Source organism: Geotrypetes seraphini, chromosome 11, assembly GCF_902459505.1.
Source record: "Geotrypetes seraphini chromosome 11, aGeoSer1.1, whole genome shotgun sequence".
In the NCBI taxonomy this organism is placed as follows: Eukaryota; Metazoa; Chordata; class Amphibia; order Gymnophiona; family Dermophiidae; genus Geotrypetes; species Geotrypetes seraphini.
In genome coordinates this window covers 24,599,241-24,620,943 of record NC_047094.1, presented here as the reverse complement: position 1 = coordinate 24,620,943, position 21,703 = coordinate 24,599,241, and the positions used below count along the sequence as shown (strand labels likewise).

The following is a 21,703-nucleotide window of genomic DNA, read 5'->3' as shown; positions in this document are numbered from 1 at the left end:
GTGCTCATTTTTTGGTTGCATTCTACAGAAAGGATTTGGGAGATTGGGTCCTTAATCCCATGTGCATCCCTCTCTTCCCCCTCATGTTTCAGATTTTGACCACTGACATGGGGGAAACCACTGCTTGCACTGGGATCAACTGCATTAAATGTTACTATAATTTACTATTTTACTACTATTTGGGTTTCTGCCAGGTACTTGTGACCTGGATTGGTCACTATTGGAAATAGGAAACTTGGCTCGATGGACCACTGGTCTGACCTAGTGTGGCTATTCTTATGTTTTTGGGTTGCTCCCAGTAATGTATACATGTGCATTCTTACACGTATTTTAGCAAAGGCTCTATGTCGGCAGATCATTTTCTAAAATACCAGCAGACTTTGACCTGACCTGATCTGGATTCTCAGAGGCAGATTCTTAAAACTTATTGTGCCCTTAGTGATGGACGCTAAACCTATTCCAGCCAGTTTAATTTGCATGTTACAAGAAGATTATCAAAATGGCTCTCTACGGTCTTTTCTGAGCTTTCTAGTAGTCTCCGACTGCCATACAAATGTAGTACAATGAGGTCATTAATATTAAAGTGATAATAAAATGGGCTCATCAATATTCAAAGGAGCACTCCGAGCGATTCTCTATCATCGCTGTGCAATTCCCCCAAGTGTGGTGCCAGCTTTTTGTGACCGAAAAGGTGCCAGTATCGTTGAAAATCTCATCTCGGGCACGTGTTTCTGGCGGTGGCTCATGATAAAGTTTGGCATTAAAACAAAAATATAATAAGATTCACATAAATTATAGTAGATTTGGGTTTTTTTGGTGGGGGGGGAACAAAAGCACACTTCTTAAGTGTGTGTATTATGTGGTTTTGGTTGTGGCTCATGATAAAGTTTGGCATTAAAACAAAAATATAATAAGATTCACATAAATTATAGTAGGTTTGGGTTTTTTTGGTGGGGGGGGGGAACAAAAGCACACTTCTTAAGTGTGTGTATTATGTGGTTTTGGTTGTGGCTCATGATAAAGTTTGGCATTAAAACAAAAATATAATAAGATTCACATAAATTATAGTAGGTTTGGGTTTTTTTTTGGGGGGGGGAACAAAAGCACACTTCTTAAGTGTGTGTATTATGTGGTTTTGGTTGTGGCTCATGATAAAGTTTGGCATTAAAACAAAAATATAATAAGATTCACATAAATTATAGTAGGTTTGGTTTTTTTTGGTGGGGGGGGGAACAAAAGCACACTTCTTAAGTGTGTGTATTATGTGTTTTTGGTTGTGGCTCGATAAAATTTGACATTAAAAAAATTACAAAATTCAAAGGCCTGTGAATTATAGGCGTTTGTGAGCTGTGTGTGCTTTGTGCTATGATAGCGGATAGCATTATGGATGGTGATTCTTATCCTCGCGCTTCCCATGTTGTCCTGATGAGAAAATATGTGATGGAACCCGATGATGATGATGGCGTTGCTTTACCCAGCATATGCGCACATTTTAAGCCTCTTTCATGGCATATTCTGCACATGTGCCGATCGCTATCACCAGCAACTCATCACGTGCAAATTTAGTGACCTTTCACGAAACTCCATGTACCTCATTTGCATGCGTGCTTTTTTGAGAATGAGTCATCTTTTTGAAATAATTACAACAGGAGCCACGGTAGCGGCCCATCAGATTTTACTGAGAACATTAGAGAATCCTCCCCTCAATTTTCAATTTCTATGTTCCATCTACAATGGGGCTCAAATTCTTTTATTCAAGTATATTTTTATTTATCTGGTAAAAAAAAATAAGGCAATAAGGACAGCTTATGGTTGCCAGTATTTATTTCCTAGTCTTTATTTATTTTTTATTTTTTTTAACTAAAATAAATACAAAACAGATTAATAAAAAGAAATTCATATAATTACTCAAACATGAGTTTGATCTATTCATAGTCAAAACTTTATAGAGTGCAAATAAACACAGTAAGGGCTTTTTTTTACAAAGCCGCGGTAAAGATTCCTGTGTGGCAAATGTGCCGAAGCCATAGGAACTGAATGGTCTCCGTCGTATTTTTTCTTACGGGAATTGCTACCACGGCCTTGTAAAAGGAGCCTTAAGTTAAATACTCAATCAAAACCATGTCGTAAGGTCACTAATCATACAATTATATGTTATGATGTGGTTTCTTACATAACCTCATGTGGGTGCAAACTACAACAGAACAGAACCGCAACATGCAATTATCAGATGAATTTCCCTCAATGTGGTTAGTTCGTGTGAAAGCAGAGGATCTTGCATTTAATTTAATTAGAAGCAGTAACTTGGTCCTTGGGACGTGCCTAACCAGTTAGGTTTTTCAGGTTATCCACAATAAACGTGCATAAGATTTGCATACATTGGAAAAGTGCAGGCACATCGCTCTCATCCATATTCATCGTGGGCATCCTGAAAACCTTGAGAACCGGAATTGCCTAGCCCTGATCTAGCTAATACCACTGGATATCAATGGATAGCAGCATCGAAGCCATTTTATCTGGATAACAGCTGCCATTATCTGATAAAATGGCTTTAAATATTAGGACCACGATGGATTGCTTTTTTTTTAACCCAGGGCTCTCAAGCCTGTCCTTGGGATTCACCCTGCCGGTCAGGTTTTCAGGATATCCACAATAAATATGCATGAGATAGACTTGCATCTCAAGGAGGTAGTACATGCAAATCCATCTTATACATATTCACTGTGGATATCTTGAAAACCTGACCTGCCCGTGGCTCTCGAGGACTGTAATTGCCTACCCCTGATCTAGATCGTACCTAGGTAGTCCGTAAGGATTAGCCAGCAGCACTATCTGTATAGTGCTGGTCAGGGCAGTGCATGGGTGGAGCAAAGATGACGCTGGAATGTATTTGGAGAGTGGTGATCTTAAGCCCTCTTTACGGATAATTAGGCAGATAAAGTTAGAAACCCCCCTCGCCCCCCCCCAAAAAAAAAAAACCTGTCCTAACCTTAAAACAAATAGTTACTTGGATTGCAGTCTCAATTTTGCTACTATCCATATATGGCAGCACCAGCCACAATCTGAATATCGGCACTCAATATTTGTTTATTTATTAGGATTTATTTACTGCATTTTTTTTTTTTTTTTTAAAGAAATTTACCCCAAGGTAGGGATAGCAAGAATAACCTAGACATATGCAATAAGGCAATTACAGCAACACAAAGCATTCAGACAACAGTATATACATTATAACATTGTATGTACTTCTAATGCCAACTAAACACCTAGGGGCCCTTTTACTAAGGCGCGCTAGTGCGTCTTAATGTGCGATAAATGCTAATGCATCCATTATATCCTATGGACGCATTAGCTTTTAGCATGTACTAATTTTTAGCATGCGCTAAGATGCACTAGCGCGCCTTAGTAAAAGGATCCCCTACCTAGTAAAATAACCTAATGATCAACATTGGGGGGGGTAACATATAGACCGGGGGTAACATATAGACAGATAAGAGATTAACAGGAGTTTAGATAGAATTATCAGTGTGACTAATTGCACATGGAGTCATAAAAGGTATACGTTTTGTAAGCAAGTTCTGCTAGACCAACATCGGCTATAATTATCTAGTTAGTTGCTTCTTCCATCAAAGGCCTGGGAGAAAAGCAGACTTTCACCTGCTTCCAAAAGTAGAAATAACCTAATGTGACTTAATTGTTGCAGCCAGTGTTTAAAAAAACCCAAACAGGCTGGATGGAAACACATGGTTGAGGAAAAATGCACAATAAATCAACATTACGTCTTTCTATGACTGAATCCAGCAATGAACCAAGCAGATTATTGGGTTATCAAATAGGCCTCAAAAACCCAATAATCTGCTTGGTTCATTGCTGGATTCAGGCATAGAAAGACGCAACGCTGAGATTTATGGACTATTATCAGCGTCTTTTCTCCCGAATTTGTTAATTAGGAAAAATACAGCAACACTTATGACAAGTGTTTTAACCCCTCCTGACTAAATTTTTCTAGAAGGTGCTTTTTCATTTGTGCACATCTAGGCATTCAGTATAAGTTGTTAGATTTTCTTTCAGAAGCAGAAATTGTCTACACTGGACAGATACATACCAGGTGGTTTCTCTCTACCATTGGAGAAGGCTGCGGAGTTCCCGAGACAGGAGTAGTAGCTGGAGTCTTGATATCTTGGATTATATTCATTACAGTGTCTGGCACCTTTATTGAATCACTGCAAGTTTCCTGCCACTTGGGCAATTTGGAATTAAGTAATTCTGCAGCCTAGCAAGAACAGATATCAAAATAAAGTGCTTCAAGTATCCAGTGACAAAAAAAAAAGACGACGACGATAAGTACTTCCACAAAGAAGAGCTATAAAACAATCACTTCTTCATCCCAGCAATCATGTAGGTACTTCAGAATTGCTGCTGGGAAAAAGAGGCATCTAGCATGCATCATTTTATGTAGGTTCTGCAATGACGACTTATAATGCAGTAGTACGGGGAGTAAAATTTTATACGGTTCGAGGCTGTGTGTTATCTTGAGATGGTTCATAGACAACGGCGCGAAAGACAAAGGCGTGCCCAGACAGTTGAGCGCAGCGTGGAGGCATGCGCCGCTCAAAATTACTGTTTTTAGGGGCTCCGATGTGGGGTTTTGTTGGGGAACCCCCCCACTTTACTTAATAGACATCGCGCCGGCATTATGGGGGGTTGTAACCCTCCACATTTTACTGTAAACTTAACTTTTTCCCTAAAAACAGGGAAAAAGTGAAGTTTTCAGTAAAATGTGGGGGGTTACAACCCCCCCAAACCCCCCACAACACCCCCACAATGTGGCACGATGTCTATTAAGTAAAGTGGGGGGGAGTTCCCCCCCACGCCCCCCCGTCGGAGCCCTAAAAACAGTAAGTTTGAGCGGCGTGCGCCTCCGCGCTGCGCTCAATTGTCTGGGCGCGCCTTTGTCCCGGCGCGCTTTTGACCTGACACCTCTTGAGACTGGCACAACACTATGCACTGTGATAGTTGCCAGACCAAGATTCTGCTCCTTGGAAGGTTGAGATTCTTGGTATATAAATTATCTTTACTCACCTTTAAATCGTTGCTATACAAAACTCCATCATTTATTTATAAAGTCTTAATTCCATACTCCTCTCAAAAAACTTTACGATCCAATGAACAACTTTTATTGGTCATTCCCACTCTTAAATTCATAAATACCCGAAGACAATATATCTTCACTGTTACAGCACCACAAACATGGAATTCTCTCCCACTTTATTTAAGGGAGGAGAAAAATCTTGATAAATTCAAAAGCCAACTTAAGAGCTTTCTTTTTAAAGATGCTTTCAATATTTAATTGAAATGCCAATTGCTCTTTATAACTCCCTTTCATTTTAGTCAGCTATGTATACTATTTCCAAAAATTATTTTGTTTTCCCTTTCCTTTTGTATTTTACCCTTAACGGTCCCTCCTTTCCTATTATAAATTGTATTTTTTTCCCCTCTATCCCAGTGTTTCCTGTTGTAATTTGTCTAGTTTTTTAAATGATTTTTATATTTTTACAATATTATTGTTGTTGTTTTATCATGTATTTTTTGTATATGTAAATCGCTTAGGAATTGTGATAGGCGATCAATCAAATAACGAATAAACTTGAAACTTGTATCACTCAGTGATGACATTTAGGGGAAAATTCTAAAACCAGCGAATAAACTTAGACATCAGTGGGTGCCCTACCGGTACCTAAGTTAATTGAAAAACGCCGTCAGAAGCGGCAAAAAAAAAAAATGGCAAGGTTGAAGCGTCTACTGATGCCCATATAAAAAGCGCCTGAATCATGACTAGGTAGCCACTTTAGGCTGCGGAACACCAAAATAGGCATAGCCAGTGCGAGAAGGGGCATTAGGCAGGCTACAGCGGCTACCTAGTTGCGATTCACGCCAAGGTAGGTGGCAGAAATGTAGGCCTGGAAAACCCTGGCCTACATTTCAGCTGCCTGTCTTTGCTGCGGGATCTTAAAACCAGACTGCAGCTGCCATAAGCTGATTATAGCATGGGAATTCCACCCTCCCCCCCCCCTCCACCCGGATCATCTGAGCCAGCAAGACTCCCTGAAGCCAAGGCTTCGGGAAGTCCTTCCGGCTTAGCTGATCGGGGAGAAATTCCTCTGCTGCCATCAGCTGATAACAGCTGCAGTCTGGTTTTAGGATCATGCGGCCTAGATAGGCAGCTGAAATGTAGGCCAGGGTTTACCAGGCCCACCTTTCAGCCACCTATCTTGGTGTGAATAAGGCGCGATTCTGTAACTGGTGCTGTCACGTGACTGACACACGATCGGCAGCCACTTTTTAAGGCGGCCACCAACATGGGAACTAGTTAAGAGAATCCGGGGGTTAGTGATCTGACTTGGGAGCCACTGCTGGGCTGAATTGGGTGAGGGGTCTCTATGTAAATTATGAATGAAGGTGTTATGGCACTAGAACACAACACATATTGGCTCAGATTAAACAAGTCCATAAGGAAAAGAGCCAGGTAAAAAATAATGTCATATTGATCTGCTTTTCAACATATACTGAATCCAAAACAAATGACCTTCCTGTTTAAAATGAACTAGAAACTTGCTGGGGAAATTTTTTTTCTTGCCTTATACAATAAGCGTGAAATGTTTCCTTAAAAATTGCATAGTGTCAATAGCACAATCTTGAAATAAAGTATAGTTACAATGTGTAATTAAACTCACATTCACTGCCGGAGAATGTGATAAAATCAGTTAGCTTGGCAGGGTTTAAAAAAAAAAAAAATTAAATAAAAAAATTAAAATAAATAAATAAAAAAAAAATTGGATAATTTCCTTAAAGAGAAGTCTGTGGGCTATTATTGAGATAGCTTGGGGAAATCCATTGCATATTCTTAGGATAAGCTGCATAAAATCTGTTGTACTACTTGGGATCTAGCTAGGTACTTGGGACCCGGGTTGGCCACTGCTGGAAACAGGATACTGGGCCTGATGGGCCTTCAGTCTGTCCCAGTATGGCAATTCTAATGTTCTTATGTATAGTATCCAAAACACTTTCTTCAAAAAAAACTCTCATAGTGACTATGAGCGTTTTTTGAGATTTGACCTCATGAAGAGCATTGTCAGCCAGGTCTTTTTGATCGGGATCCAGGAAGTCAAGTGTTGAAGATTGATACAGCAACACAGTGAAGGTTTGGGGGAAACACTGGACATTTGCATTGGAGAAGAAAGTCCTGGAAAAAAAACGTTGACATTGCTTGAAAACTTGTTTTGGTTGGGGGGTGGGGGGGAGGGCTCTCATTGTACTATTGTATTAGTGTAAACTGGTATTTAAAATTGTGATGTATAATGATGAATATTTATAAATTGCGATGATAAATAATAGTAAATTAATGACTATAAGAGTAAAAGGAGAAGATTCTATGGCTTCCTAGTAATCAAAGTATTGAATGAATTGAGGCTATAGTAGTGTGTATTTTTGTCCCGTGTGTGTATATATACTGATTAATAATTTATTAATATATTTATTTAAATACCACTTAAATCCTAAGTGGTTTACATTCAGGTACTTCATCATATTTCCCCCATCTGCCCCGGCGGGCTCAAACTATCTGAGGCAATGAGGAGAATGAGTGACTTGCCCAGGGTCACAAGGAGCAGCGAGGGATTTGAACCCACAACCTCAGGGTGCTAAGGCTGTAGCTCTAACCACTGCGCCACACGAGAGAGCTCTGCAGTAGGCATGCAAATACAAGTGGTTATGGAAGGTGGGACAAAGAGGATATGAATGACGAGACCTTCACATGCCTGGCCCGAAAGGTAGAAGCAGTTGAAACAGACTTAAGAGAGTTCTATACAGTATGAGATAAGCAGAAAGGATCATTAATTGCAAAAGACAGATGGGGAAACCAGAGATCAGTTGTGGTTTATGGCATTATAGTAATGGGAAGTAAATTAGGAAGACTAGATGGGACTTACTATCCTATTCTATATTTCTATGTAAATAACTGCCATTTCTTCCAATTAGATGCGGTTAGTAATGACTTGTGTTGCTATTGAAACCCTAGCACACAATGCACCATAGTTACTTCTTACTGACCTGTGAATGGTAGTAGTTCAAGTGGTTAGTGAAGTTGCAATGCTTATCCACCAAAAAGCAAAATCTTCTTTTCTCTTCAAGTAAAGCTTCCTTGCAACCTTCAGCAATAAATTTCTGAATATCGCTTTGTCGAAAAACGATTGTCTCCATACACTGCAGAATACATAAAAGGAGGAGATTTGATAAGAGACTTTTAAAATATTAAAAAGATTTGATAAAATTGACCAGGAAACAGCATTACTGACATTTTCAGATGTGACACGGACAAGAGGTCATAGCCTGAAGCTGAGCGGCAGCAGGTTCAGGACAAATGTCGGGAAGTTCTGTTTCACACAACGAGTGGTGGGTGCTTGGAATGCTCTCCCGGAGGAGGTGGCGGCAGAGACTACTGTTCTGGGTTTCAAGCGCAAGTTGGATTCACACCTTCTTGCAAATCACAGCGGGGGATACGGGAAATCCGGGTCTCCAATAAGGAGCACCTAACTGGGCCTCCGCATGTGCGGATCGCCGGACTAGATGGACCTAGGTCTGATCCGGCGAAGGCGTTTCTTATGTCTATTAGAGACTAAGTCAGAGACCGAGCCTTCTTGAAATGATAAAAAGTCAGAACATGATATCCAACTAATGAACGGGCCCGATTCAAATGCTTTAGGCCAGCGAGCATCTCTCACACTCTTCACAAGACTGAAATAAGCCCTTCTAAAATGTCCAAGTGAGTGATCTCCAGCACAGGAGTTCGCCATCCCATTACTCAGGACACATCAAGCCAGTCTGGTTTTCAAGCTATGCAGGGTGGATATGTGTAAGAAAAAATTTGCATGTACTTCCTCTATTGCATGCAAATTTAGCTCATTCATATTCATTGTGGATATCTTGGAAATCTGACTGGCTGTTCCAAGCCTTCTTCATTTGGAGATAATGGCTGGCTCAGTAGAGTCCCAAAGCTTTAAAAAAAAAAAAAAATGGCTCTGTAAGCTTTTCCAAATTGATATATTTCAAATTAAAAAAAAAAAAAAAAAAATCTCTCTTCTGGAATTTCTTTTGATTGTGGCACATTGTTCTCATGAGAAACTTTGTGGTGACTACTCCACTCTCATAGTAAGGTTTAATTCAACAAAGCTGTTTGCAATCAGCTGAATCTAATATTAGTTAAATTTGGGCAACTGGTTGACTGGGTAACTAAAGTGAGCAGTTAGTTTTAACACCTGAGTGATATGGGTGTTGGATAACTGTTTCTTAAAATAAAATTATCATTTAAAATCTGTTTTTATTCAGGTTCCCTTAGTGCTTTTCTGAGTTGAGATTTTACATAATGTAAATACCTGCTAATGTATTATCTGATTAATGAAAACATTTTATGGTGCAGTTTTTACAATTACTTAAAATGTTTGTTTGCCTAACATTTATTACATTACATTACATTAGTGATTTCTATTCCGCTTGTGCCTTGCGGTTCTAAGCGGATTACAATTTAGAAGATATCTGGACATTACTGAGAGAATTATATAAAACTAGTCTTTAAGCCCGTTACATTAATGGGTGCTAGAAAGCAGCCCCCTTTCCCTCTCCCCCTCCAGTTCCTCCCTAACTGTCTCTCCGTAGCCCCCCTTCTGTCTTCCCCCCCTAAGAAAAATGATCTGCCTCCCAGCACACCCCTCCCCCCGAAGCAGCCCCCTTTCCCTCTACCCCTCCAATTCCTCCCTGACAGTGTCTCCGTGGTCCCCCTTGTCTCCCCTCCCAAGCAAAGCTGTCTGCCTCCCAGCACACCCCTCCCCCCCAAAGCAGACCCCTTTCCCTCTACCCCTCCAATTCCTCCCTGACTGTCTCTCCGTGGCCCCCAATTTTGTCTCCCCCCCCAAGCAAAGCTATCTACCTCCCAGCACACCCCTCCCCCAAAGCAGACCCCTTTCCCTCTGGCCCTCCAGTTCCTCCCTGACTGTGTCTCCGTGGCCCCCCTTCTGTCTCCCCCCCCCCCCAAGTAAAGCTGTCTGCCTCCAAGCACACCCCTCCCCCAAAGCAGGCCCCTTTCCCTCTCCCGCTCCAGTTCCTCCCTGTCTCTCTGTGTTCCCCCTTCTGTCTCCCCCCCAAGCAAAGCTGTCTGGCTCCAAGCACAGCCCTTCCCCAAAGCAGGCCCCTTTCCCTCTCCAGCTCCAGTTCCTCCCTGTCTCTCTGTGGCCCCCCTTCTGTCTCCCCCCCAAGCAAAGCTGTGTGCCTCCAAGCACACCCTTACCCCAAAGCAGGCCCCTTTCCCTCTTCTTCTTCCCAGTTCCTCCCTGTCTCTTCGTGGCTCACGCGATTTTCTCTTCTCGCGGTCTGGCCAGCTCCCCTAGTCCCTTGCCGCCGCCGCCACCCCCTTCCCTTCCCGCGGTCGACAAACCTCTTGCCTCCAGCAGCCGCCGCAGCACTGTAAACACGCTGCTTCGCGGCCTCTACTGCCCCAATTTGCTCTTCCGTGTCCCTGATGACGTCATCAGAGAAACGGAAGAGCAAATGAAGGCAGTAGAGGCCGCGAAGCAGTGTGTTTACAGTGCTGCGGCGGCTGCTGGAGGCAAGAGGTTTGTCGACCGTGGGAAGGGAAGGGGGTGGCGGCGGCAGCAAAGGACTAAGGTAGCCGGCCAGACCGCAAGAAGGGTGGGCTGAGAGTAACCCGGGACCGTTGCAGAGGCTCGTTGCACAGTGTAAATACAGTTGCTCAGTGTGAGGCTTCCTTCGCTCTTCGGGTCTGCATTATGACTCCTCAACGCGCCATCTGGCGCATGCGCAGTCGTGCGGCCACATCCCGACAGAAAAGGGATTCGGGAACACGTTTCGCTACTGCGCATGCGTGGGCTAGCATTTTATTATTTAAGATGATTCATGTATATTACATGATACAGTTGAGAATTACAAATTAGAAGATATCTGGATATTTTCCGATGGAATTACATAATAAAGATTCAAGTACTTACAGGATACAGTGGAGAAAAACAATATATTCGGGTAACAGAAGAAGATTACCTAACATTGAAGGAAAAAGTTTATTGGATGCATGTGGTAGATGCTTATTTAGGAATCTGAATATTTTTTGGTAGGTATGGTTCGAGGGATAGACTAATGTGTTATTCGCGGGGGAGAAAGCATGTACGAGTGGGAGGAGATTAGTAAGTACGGACGTGTTTTTTGAATAGAACTGTTTTGATTTCTTTTCGAAACACTCTGATGTCTTGTTGTTTTGATCACCAGTTTGGTGATGGTGGGGGTCAATTTTCGCTGCCTGTGTCGCTAGACTGTGACTGTGATTATGGAAATCGTCTAGATCAGTGGTTCCCAACCCTGTCCTGGAGGAACACCAGGCCAATTGGGTTTTCAGGCTAGCCCTAATGAATATGCATGAAGCAAATTTGCATGCCTATCACTTCCATCATATGCAAATCTCTCTCATGCATATTCATTAGGGCTAGCCTGAAAACCCGATTGGCCTGGTGTTCCTCCAGGACAGGGTTGGGAATCACTGGTCTAGATAATATACGGTATATAAATTTTTAAATGAATAAATTTTTGTTTAATGCAATAATAGGGGAATCAGGAAGGGGAGAGGAACTTTTTCACAGTAATTATTGTAAAATTTTATTTTCAAACACTATAAATTTCCTGCACAAAATTTGTCATCTGTACAGAAGGGAACAGCTACATTTTCATACAGTTGTCTGAGTTTATTAAATCAATGCAGAAAAGCTAATGTCACCACTCACTCCTCTTCCCTCCCCCCCCCCCATTATGGAAGCATAAGATGCAGCTTCAAAAAATGTATTTATTTATTCAATTTTCTATACTGTTCTCCCAAGGGAGCTCAGAACAGTATATACATGCATTTATTATCCAGGTACTCAAGCATTTTTCTCCGTCTGTCCCGGTGGGCTCACAACCTATCTAATGTCCCTGGGGCAATGGGGGTGGGGTGAGGGGTGGATTAAGTGACTTGCCGAGGGTCACAAGGAGCAGTGTGGGTTTGAACTCACGATCTCAGGGTGCCAAGGCTGAAGCTCTAACCTACTGTCAACTTGGTTTGTTGCTAGAGAAAGGAGTAAGGAAACATATTGTAATATGTGAAATGGAATTAAAATCTTAGATGAACTCTTAGATGGCTGGATACAAACAGATTGGCACTTAACATTAAAAAAACTAATGTTATGCTTTTTCCATGGAAAGATAGTTTTCCTCTTGTTACTCCAATTTCTATACAAAACGTCCCCCTGCAATTAGTTAATAATTAAAAAATTTTAGGGGTGATTTTTGATAATAAACTAAATTTTCATGATCATATTAGTAATATTATGAAAACTACCTTTTACAGATTACGTAAAATTCGATCTATTTCTAAATTTCTATGTTCCAAATCACTTAATATCCTTATTCACTCTTTGGTGATTTCCAAAATCGACTATTGCAATTCTCTCTTCAAAGGAATTGCGTTAAACGAAATAAAATGTCTTCAAATCATTCAAAATGCCTCAATTAAGCTTATAACCAAATCTAGAAAGTTTGACCATGTAACACCACTTCTTAAAAATGCACACTGGCTTCCAGTTATTCATAGAATTACGTATAAGCTTTGTACATTGACCTTCAAAACCCTTTATAATAAGACTCCTGCATTCTTATTTAAATTATTAATTCCATATTCTGCAAATAGAGTTTTGAGATCTAACGAACAAAACCTATTGACTATTCCTTCGTTGAAAATTATTAATACAAGACGGCAATTTATTTTTTCGGTTACTGCACCACAGACTTGGAATGCTCTTCCAATATTTTTAAGGGAAGAACAGGAATTTGGAAAATTTAAAAGTAATTTAAAAACATTTCTTTTCAAGGATGCCTTTGAAAACTAATTTTAATATCTGATAATCCTATTAAATTTTATCTCATTATATTTTGTTATTTTGTTAACCTTCTGTATTTTTCCCTTAATGTTTTCTCTTTACTTTAAAGATTTGTATTTCACTCCTCCTTACCTAAAGTTATGAGTATGTTAAAATTGATTGTAATTCTGTATTGTTTTTTTTTTTTTTTTTTATTGTATTGTCACCCAACAAATGTAATTTTAAACTGTACATCACTTAGAAGTATGATTAAGCAATTAATCAAAAAAATTATTAAACTTGAAACTTGAAACACTAACCTCTGTTTCTTTATGCTCATACTTGATTGGATTCCTTCCGCCTTGACTTTTCCTTCTGAGTTTTTTTAGGTCACTCTGAGACCTTTCCAAAGAATCTAGTTTACTTCTGTGTTCTATCTGGTATCTCTTTAGAGTTGCCTGTGATCAAAACAATCAATCAGTGTCAGAACATATTTATTTATTTAAAAAATTTCTACATCGCCTAAGACCTAAGCGGTTTACAAAGTAAATGTATACACACAAAATCAGTACAACATTATCTACTCACTCCTCCAAAGTTGTCTAACTTACTAAAACTAGCATGTGGCTAATATGGCTTCAATAAAACACATTGTCAAAATCTGAAACATCACCACCTAGTAAAAAGCTTTCACAAACAAATATGTTTTTAGTTGCGTCTTAAAAGACATCTTCAAGTTTCAAGTTTATTTCAAATTTACTATACCGCCCACTCAAACCTTCTGGGCGGTGTACAAAATACCTTAATATTATACCAGTTAAAAAATAATTTAGGCTAAAACAGAATGGGAGGGGTGGAAAATAATCAAAAAATGATTTACAGACACTAACGAACAGGAACAAAAGGGAAGAAGGGATTTGAAATTACAATTGATAGAAAAAGAGAAAACACTTAAAGGGAAGAACAAAAGGTTGGGGAAATAGAATAGAAACATTACTTAAAAGTAAATCTAAGTTGTCCTGAAAAGGAAAGTTTAGGTTACAAAGGCGCCTTGTCTTTAAAGCATTCCATTTCAGAGGACCCGCCACAGAAATGGCTGTTGCTTGTTTCTTTTTGTAAAATTATATACTATGGCAGCACTTTTGATCCTTGAACAGATTACATTATCACAAGGTTCCACGTAAACACATTTCTTTTATGAGCCTTGTTTATAACATCAAGCTAAGAATCATGACTATAAGAACAAAAGGAGAAGATTCTATGGCTTCCTAGTAATCAAAGTATTGAATGAATGGAGGCTATAAGTAGTGTGTATTTTTGTCCCGTGTGTTTACATATACTGATTAATAATTTCTTAATATATTTATTTAAATACAACTTATATCCTAAGTGGTTTACATTCAGGTACTTTATCATTTTCCCTATCTTTCTCAGCGGGCTATAACTTCCTCTGAGTAGCCCTTTCTTCTAAGCTTTGATCTTTCAAACAGCCAGGCCATAAGACCAAGATCCTCCATCAGAATAGGACCTTGAGCCAAAAGATCCTGGTCGTGGATTCAGTTTTGATTAAAACCAGAACTGCTGGTTTTGGTCAGCCTCAAGCTTAGATATTAATATAGCTTTTTTTTGTACAGAGAGTCATTTACCACTATCATATCCCTTTAAATACTCAAGGAAGGAAATAGAAAGAACAACTTGTGTTGAGAACAATCATGGATATTTTGTCTTAATACACTGGAACTGATGGGATTGATTACCTTGATAGAATGGTACCACTTTTTTTAAATTCAACAAACCAGGAGTTCTGGAGATAATCAGATTAGGTCTTATTTTTGAATGGCTAGTTTATGACAACATCTTTTATAAAGTACAGTATAGCTGCCATCTTTGTTTCACTTCAATAGTGGTAAATGACTCTGCACAAGAATATAATGCGTACTAATATTAAAGAATCTTAAGGATTTAACTAGATTTTGTTTTCAGGAGTTCAAGGTCCACAATAGTCTATGATGCAGCAATGTGACAACATGAAATGTTGGCTACCAAGCAGAACCTACACATTCACTAAATATTTGAGATAAGCATTCTCATTTTTTAAATGATTGTCACTTGATTGTCACTTGTTTGCTATAAAAAAAAAATTTAAATCCTATGGTTAGATTTTTGAAGTACAGTTTATAAAAAATAATGTTGCTCGATTGATACAATTTCTGAGCTTTTACCCTTCAAGTCAAAACAAATGTATATTCACATCGTTACATTATTTGCAGTAGAGATGAATATTGTGTAGCCTCTGAATTTTGCTGTTAATATTGTACATATGAAAAGAATTACCTTCCTTTTATAAATTAAAGCTAGACTCTATACTCACATTCATGTATTTCACATCCTGATCAGTCTTTCTCTCCAGTTCAGATATAATCTCCTTATGGAATTTTTTAAACTATATAAAAAAAAGCAGTAATTATATATTAACTTGATGCACTCTGTGTAAATAATTTATTATGATTCAACTGCCCAAATACAATGTAATAATGTATACATACACTTTCATCTAGATTTTCATTAAGTCTTTTGTGCGTGTTTGAAATTTCTACAAGAACTTGACCTGTAGACAAAAAGAACATGCAACATAACATGATATGCTTAAATTACTTATAAATAAAACACATGATTTAAAAAGTAAAACAAACAAATGATAAGAAATGTCTTAAGAGGTAGCAGATACTATTCTGTTCTAAGAAAGACATGATGATTATTTTACATAGCATCAAAACAAAGAAAAAACTGCAGTTATGATGTACAAGATGGAAAAACTAGTCTATTAATGAAGACACGATGTATCATTCTAAAAAAATAAATTAAAATACAATGTGGCATTCTAAAAAAAGTAAATAAAAACAAGTAAAACAATGATGGCTCCTGTGGACTCACACCTGAGAACCATCATTGTATTACTTATTTTTATTTACTTTTTTTTTTTTTTGAATGCTACATTGTATTTTTATTTATCTTTTTAGAATGCTACATCGTATCTTCATTAATAAAGAGTAATTTTTCCACCTTGTTCATCATAACTGCATTTTTTTTTCTTTATTTTGGTCTTTTGACGTTGAGCTGCAGTTTGGATATTGTTTTTTGTTCTATTTTACAAAGGATGCCATTAATGTGTGAGAGTTATTTGAAGTGTGACCAGAAAGCTCACCCTAATGGACTGAAGACGCGGAGGCAGCACAAGAAGTATATGCAATCGCAAAAAAACAAAATTTCCTGAAGAAGCTCTCATCTTAAGGTTAGAGCGAAATGGAGATCTTCCGTCGTAACACTTCAGGAAGGCCAGGTAGAGAGCTACACCCGAGCTAAGTATTAACTTTCTAAGCACAAGTCCTATATAAAATTTTTATTTAATATTTTTTTATTCATTTTTAAACTTTCAACAAGTGATTCATTATACAATCATATACACATACACTGTAATAATACTTATTAATCATACAATTAGTGAAATTGAACTATAACTTCACCCTCCCATCCTTCTTCCAATATAATCATATAATTTTATAAAATTATCCCCCCCTCCCCCCTTATACTTCAATAAACAAAAGGAGAGAAATAAATTAACTAATCAATTATAATCATTCCTTACAATAATTTGTTAATGGCTCCCAGACCTCTATAAACTTTTTATAACTTCCTTGTTGGATAGCTAATATTTTCTCCATTTTAAAAATATGGTACAATGAATTCCACCAAAAACTATAACTTATTAATCATAATTTTTCCAGTTTCTCGTAATTTGCTGAATAGCAACTCCTGTCATTATGAGTAAAAACTTATTGTTTTTATGAGATATTTGACTTTTTTTCTCTTTGAAGTTCCAAATAATATTGTATCATATGAAAGTGCCACCGGATTCTCAAGTAAATTATTAATTTGACTCCAAATAGATTTCCAAAAATTATATATTAGAGGGCAAAAAAACAATAAATGATCCAATGTTCCAGCTTCAAGATGACAGTGCCAACATCTATTAGACTTAGAGCTATCTAATTTTTGCAAACGCACCAGAGTCCAGAATGCTCTATAGAAAATAGAAAAAACCAAGTTTGTCTCATAGATGCAGACACTGTACATCTCATCCTCCAAGACCAAATTCGTGGCCATTGAGACGCAGTAATTTGATGCTTGATCTCAATGCACCAAATGTCCTGAAGACCATTTTTTTTTTTTTTTTTTTGGGGGGGGGGGTTAATTCATAAATCCAGATATTAATTTATACCACTGAGCAGCCTGGTGTCCCAGGAAGGCCACCTGAAAACACAAGAAAGGCAAACTGTACTTATTATTGAGATTCTTCCATTCAGGGAACCCTGCCTGAATGGCTTGCTTCAATTGCAACCATTTATAATTTTGTAATTTATTAAGATCATATTTGTGTTGCAAAAAAAAAAAAAAAAAAAGGGTGAAAGCATTTGGATATTTATATATTTAAAGAAACACCATTTATATGAATATAGCCTTAAGAGAAGTCCACAGAGACAAATGAAATAAAAACATAAAAGTATATAACAAAAAAATAAAAGAAAGAGACAGTTGGGCTGATGATAGTCCGCATATAGGGCATTAGCCAAGACAGGTTCTAACGGCGAATAGCCGCGGGCACTTGAGATTCATAGTCTCTGATAGAAGTTCAATAGAGATTAACTTAATCCAGCAATAGCCTATTCTTAGTGGTATTAGTGAGTTACATGACGAAGGGTTCCTTTTACGAAGCCGCGGTAGCAGTTTAACGCATGTAATAGCGCGTGTTAAACCGCCGGACGCGCTAGCCGCTTCTGCCTCCTCTCGAGCAGGTGGTGGGTTTTCAGCTAGCGTGGGGGTTGGCGCGTGATTAAAAGTCACGCGTGTTAAAACCCTCTACCGCGGCTTCTTAAAAGGAGCCCTAAATAGTATCGATTATTAGCATCTTTTCTGAAGCACAGGTAACAAAACACGATTCATGTCAGCAGTCATCCCCTGAAAACTTTTTCTGATAAAATTGCTTATGCTTTTTTAAAGTTACAATCATCTTGCACCATGGTGATATATGAGGGGAGTTAAACAATACTCGTATCAAGTTTCAAGTTTATTTACAATTTGATTAATCGCCTATTCCAAATTCTAAGCGATGTACAAATCAGCAAAATACATAGATAAAATATACATTAAAAAACATACAAAACTAACAAAGGGACTAAGTTTGCAAAACATAATAAAAAAAACTCATTTACGAACACAATGAAACAATAGGCAAGGAAAGAAATTCAATCTAAGTAATGTAGGAGTCAACAATTAGAGGTTAAGCACAACAGGAAGGGAAAGACAAAACTGATAGAAGGTTTAAAAATAAACAGAAGAGCAGTAGGCAATTCGATTAAATATTGAATGCATCTTTAAAAAGAAAACTCTTTAAGTTTGCTCTTAAACTTTTCCAAGCTATATCTACCTGAGTATGGAAAGCAAATAGGAAGTGTGTTGAAACACCTCTGTACATGTTGTGACAAGCTTCAAGGCTACTCATGCACAGTTGTGGCTCAGTGTGAGTCTAATATTCCAAGAGATAGAACGTCAGGGGAGCTCTCATGCGAATCAAGTTAAAAAAAAACCCTGATACATTTGGAGCACTGTTTAGTGATAAAATCTCTTGCAAAAGAAGGGAAAAAGCCAAAGGAGATCCATGAACGTATGACTGCAGTTTATGGTGTGTCTGCCCTATCATCCTACAAAGTAAAATTTTGGAGTAAGCAGTTTAAGTGGGGTAAAGAGTCCATTGAAGGTGGCCCTCACACTGGACAGCCGTTGGAGCAACTTCCACAGAAATGTGCAAGAAAGTCAAGGATTTAATTTTGTCAGACAAATTAAGGTGTCCCGAATAGCTGAAGAAATGGGCAGGTCCAGTTTGGAAAATAATTCATGAAAAGTTGGGCATGCCCAAGATTAGTGCAAGATGGGCTCCAAGAATGCCGACTCCATGTCAGAAGGCCACAAGGCTCCAGTGCTGTCAGGAGAACTTGGAGATGTTCCATTAAGACAAAGTGAATTTTTTTTCATCGTTTAGTGATTAGAGATGAGACTTGGGTCTATCACAGAGATCCTGAATCCAAAATGGAGCCAATGCAGTGGAAGCGCAAGCCATCCCCCAGCCCAAAAAAATTAAAGACAGAAAATTCTGAGGCAAAAGTCATGGCAACTGTTTTCTGGGATAATGAAGGACTTTTGCTTTTGGAGTTCAGGCCACACAAGACAACCATAACTGGGGAGAGTTATGCCAACACAATCATCGCTTTGCAAAAGTCAATCAAGGAGAAAGAGACGAGGAAAATTTACAGCAGCCGGTGCACATGTCACGACAATCACAGGCTGTCATCTGAGAATGTGGGTTTCAGCAGCTGAACCATCCACCCTACAGTCCTGACCTGGCTCCATCAGATTATTTCCTGTTCCGAATTTTGAAGAAATCTCTCCGTGGACAGCGGTTTTTCAAATAATGAAGATGTCAAGGAAGCTGTGCCATCCTGGTTTGAAGGTCAAACAGAGGAATTCTTTTCAAAGGGGTTAAAGTCATTGCAGAAAAAGTGGATGAAGTGTATGGAGCTATCAGGGACTATATTGAAAAATGAAACAAAAAGTTTTTGAAAACTCTTTTCTTTCCTACTGAGGTAGATATATTATTGAACACCCTTCATATACTAACTTTTTTTTTTTTTTTTTTGAATATTGAAGTTTAAAATGTCTGGAGATAGTAAATTGGATCCCATCCACCTTCAATTTTTCAAGTTGTTCAAAACACTTTTTTCCTGTGAACGGCACAGTATTTACTCTGCCGTCACGTGTCACTTTGCCAGCCAATCACAGTCCTTCTCCAGGATTTTTTTTTTCTGTGGACACAGAAATATTTGCTTAGTATGTTTGCTTTCTCCTCATCACTCTCCACATAGAAGTTCACAGCGTTTTTCAGTGCCATAATTCCATTTTTTTCGTCGTTCTCCTTTCACTAATATACCTGAAGAAATTTTTGTCTCCCTTTTTTATTTTCTCTTCCGCTTTTGCCAGAGGAATTGCTCTTAAGCTTCTTTCAGTTTCATCCAGTATTCCATTCTGTACTCTCCTCCCCGAGTTCTTTTTTTATACTTCATGAACACCAACTCTTTTGCCTTTATTATAGTCTCCACCACTAGTTTGGAGAACCATATCGATTTCCTTTTTCTCTTGCTTTTATTTATTTTCCTCACATAAAGGTCCGTAGCCATTTTTATTGCTCTTTCAGCTTGGACCACTGTTTTCCCACTTCTCTTATGTCTTCCCATCCCTATCAGCTCTTTCTTCAAATAGTCCCTCCATGCTGTACATTTGAAATCCAGGATGTCGAGTTTTGTGTGGCCACCCTTCCCTTTAGCATCAAACCAAACCGTTAGAGGATCACTGCTTCCCAAGTAGGCACCCACTTGGACATTAGACACACTTTCCCCATTTGTGAGCATTTGTTTGTTCCCTTGTGGGTTCCGTCACCATTTGTCTGAGCATAGCCCCTTAAAAGGCATCCATGATTTCTCTACTTTTTTCTGATTCCGCAGGCGGAACTTTCCAGACCACATTCGGCAGGTTGAAATTACTCAGCAGTAGCACTTTCCCTTTCTTTCCCAACTTCTGGATATCTGCAACCAGATCTTTATCAATTTCCTGCATTTGAGTTGGAGGTCTGCAGACAACCTGCACATAGATAGGAGTTCCATTGCCTCTTTTCAAATCGATCCATATCATTTCTTCCTTTCTCTAGGCTCCCTGCACTTTAGTCGCTTTGATATTGTTCTTCACATATACTGTACAGTTGATCCACTCCTCGCCCCTTTTTGACCATCTCTGTCCGTCTTAAAAAAATTATATTATAGCCTGGTATGTTTGTGTCCCATCCATGGTAATCAATGAACTAAGTCTCCACGATAGCAGCAATATTCAAGTCTGCCTCTAACATCAGGGCTTGCAGATCCTGATTTTTTTGTTGCTTAGACTGTGAGCGTTTGTGGTCAATGCTTTCCAGCTACCATTTCATGGCAATCTTGTTTAAAGTAGAGTTTTTAGTTTTGTCTTATTTTCTGTTGCATTGCTATGAAGTGAATTGCTAATATTGTTGTTTTCATTGCTGACTTCAGTACCATCATATCTTGTCTTTGGCTAGGTGTGGCCACCAGAAATGACCCGCATACGTACGCCACCCTCTCCCCCTCCTAGCTTAAATGCCTAGAAATATATTGCCTCAATTTTTCAGATAGAATTATTTTTCCTGTCATAGTAAGGTGCAGCCCATCATTACAATATAGTTTCTTGTTTTTCCATATATTACCCCATCCTCCTATGTACCTAAAGCCTTCTTGATGACACCAGGCTCTGAGCCACCTATTGACGTTCTCTGTATTTTGTACTTTTTCCTCTCCCTTTCCATAAGTAAGCAATATTTCTGAAAAAGGTACAGTCTTTACAAAAGATTTTAACCCCTCTCCAAGTTCCCGAAAAGCTTTCTGCACTGCAAGTGGGGTATTGTTGGCTAGATCATTTGTTCCGAGGTAGATAATAACATCAGGGTTTCAAAGCCTTTGTTTCTTCCCTAATTGTAGTTAGTATTTGCCTGGTGTTTCTGGTAGCTGAGGATCCTGGAAGGCATTTCACTATTTTGGGTTCCTTGCTCTGTGTTCCCAGGTTAACCCCTCTGATGATGG

The 21,703-nt window shown here is 38.8% G+C and overlaps 1 protein-coding gene across 4 annotated transcripts in view; it reads right to left on the bottom strand.

The window, feature by feature from the left end:
- Positions 1 to 21,703, bottom strand: part of BAIAP2L1 (BAR/IMD domain containing adaptor protein 2 like 1) — a 113,731-nt gene that overhangs the window by 34,149 nt on the left and 57,879 nt on the right. For all 4 annotated transcript variants that reach the window (XM_033963229.1, XM_033963228.1, XM_033963230.1 and 1 more), the window contains exons 4-8: positions 15,497 to 15,558; positions 15,322 to 15,393; positions 13,271 to 13,408; positions 8,110 to 8,262; positions 4,106 to 4,273 (exon numbers count right to left, since the gene is read on the bottom strand). In XM_033963229.1, the coding sequence (XP_033819120.1) occupies positions 4,106 to 4,273; positions 8,110 to 8,262; positions 13,271 to 13,408; positions 15,322 to 15,393; positions 15,497 to 15,558 (593 nt within the window). The remainder of the gene's footprint in view (positions 1 to 4,105; positions 4,274 to 8,109; positions 8,263 to 13,270; positions 13,409 to 15,321; positions 15,394 to 15,496; positions 15,559 to 21,703) is intronic.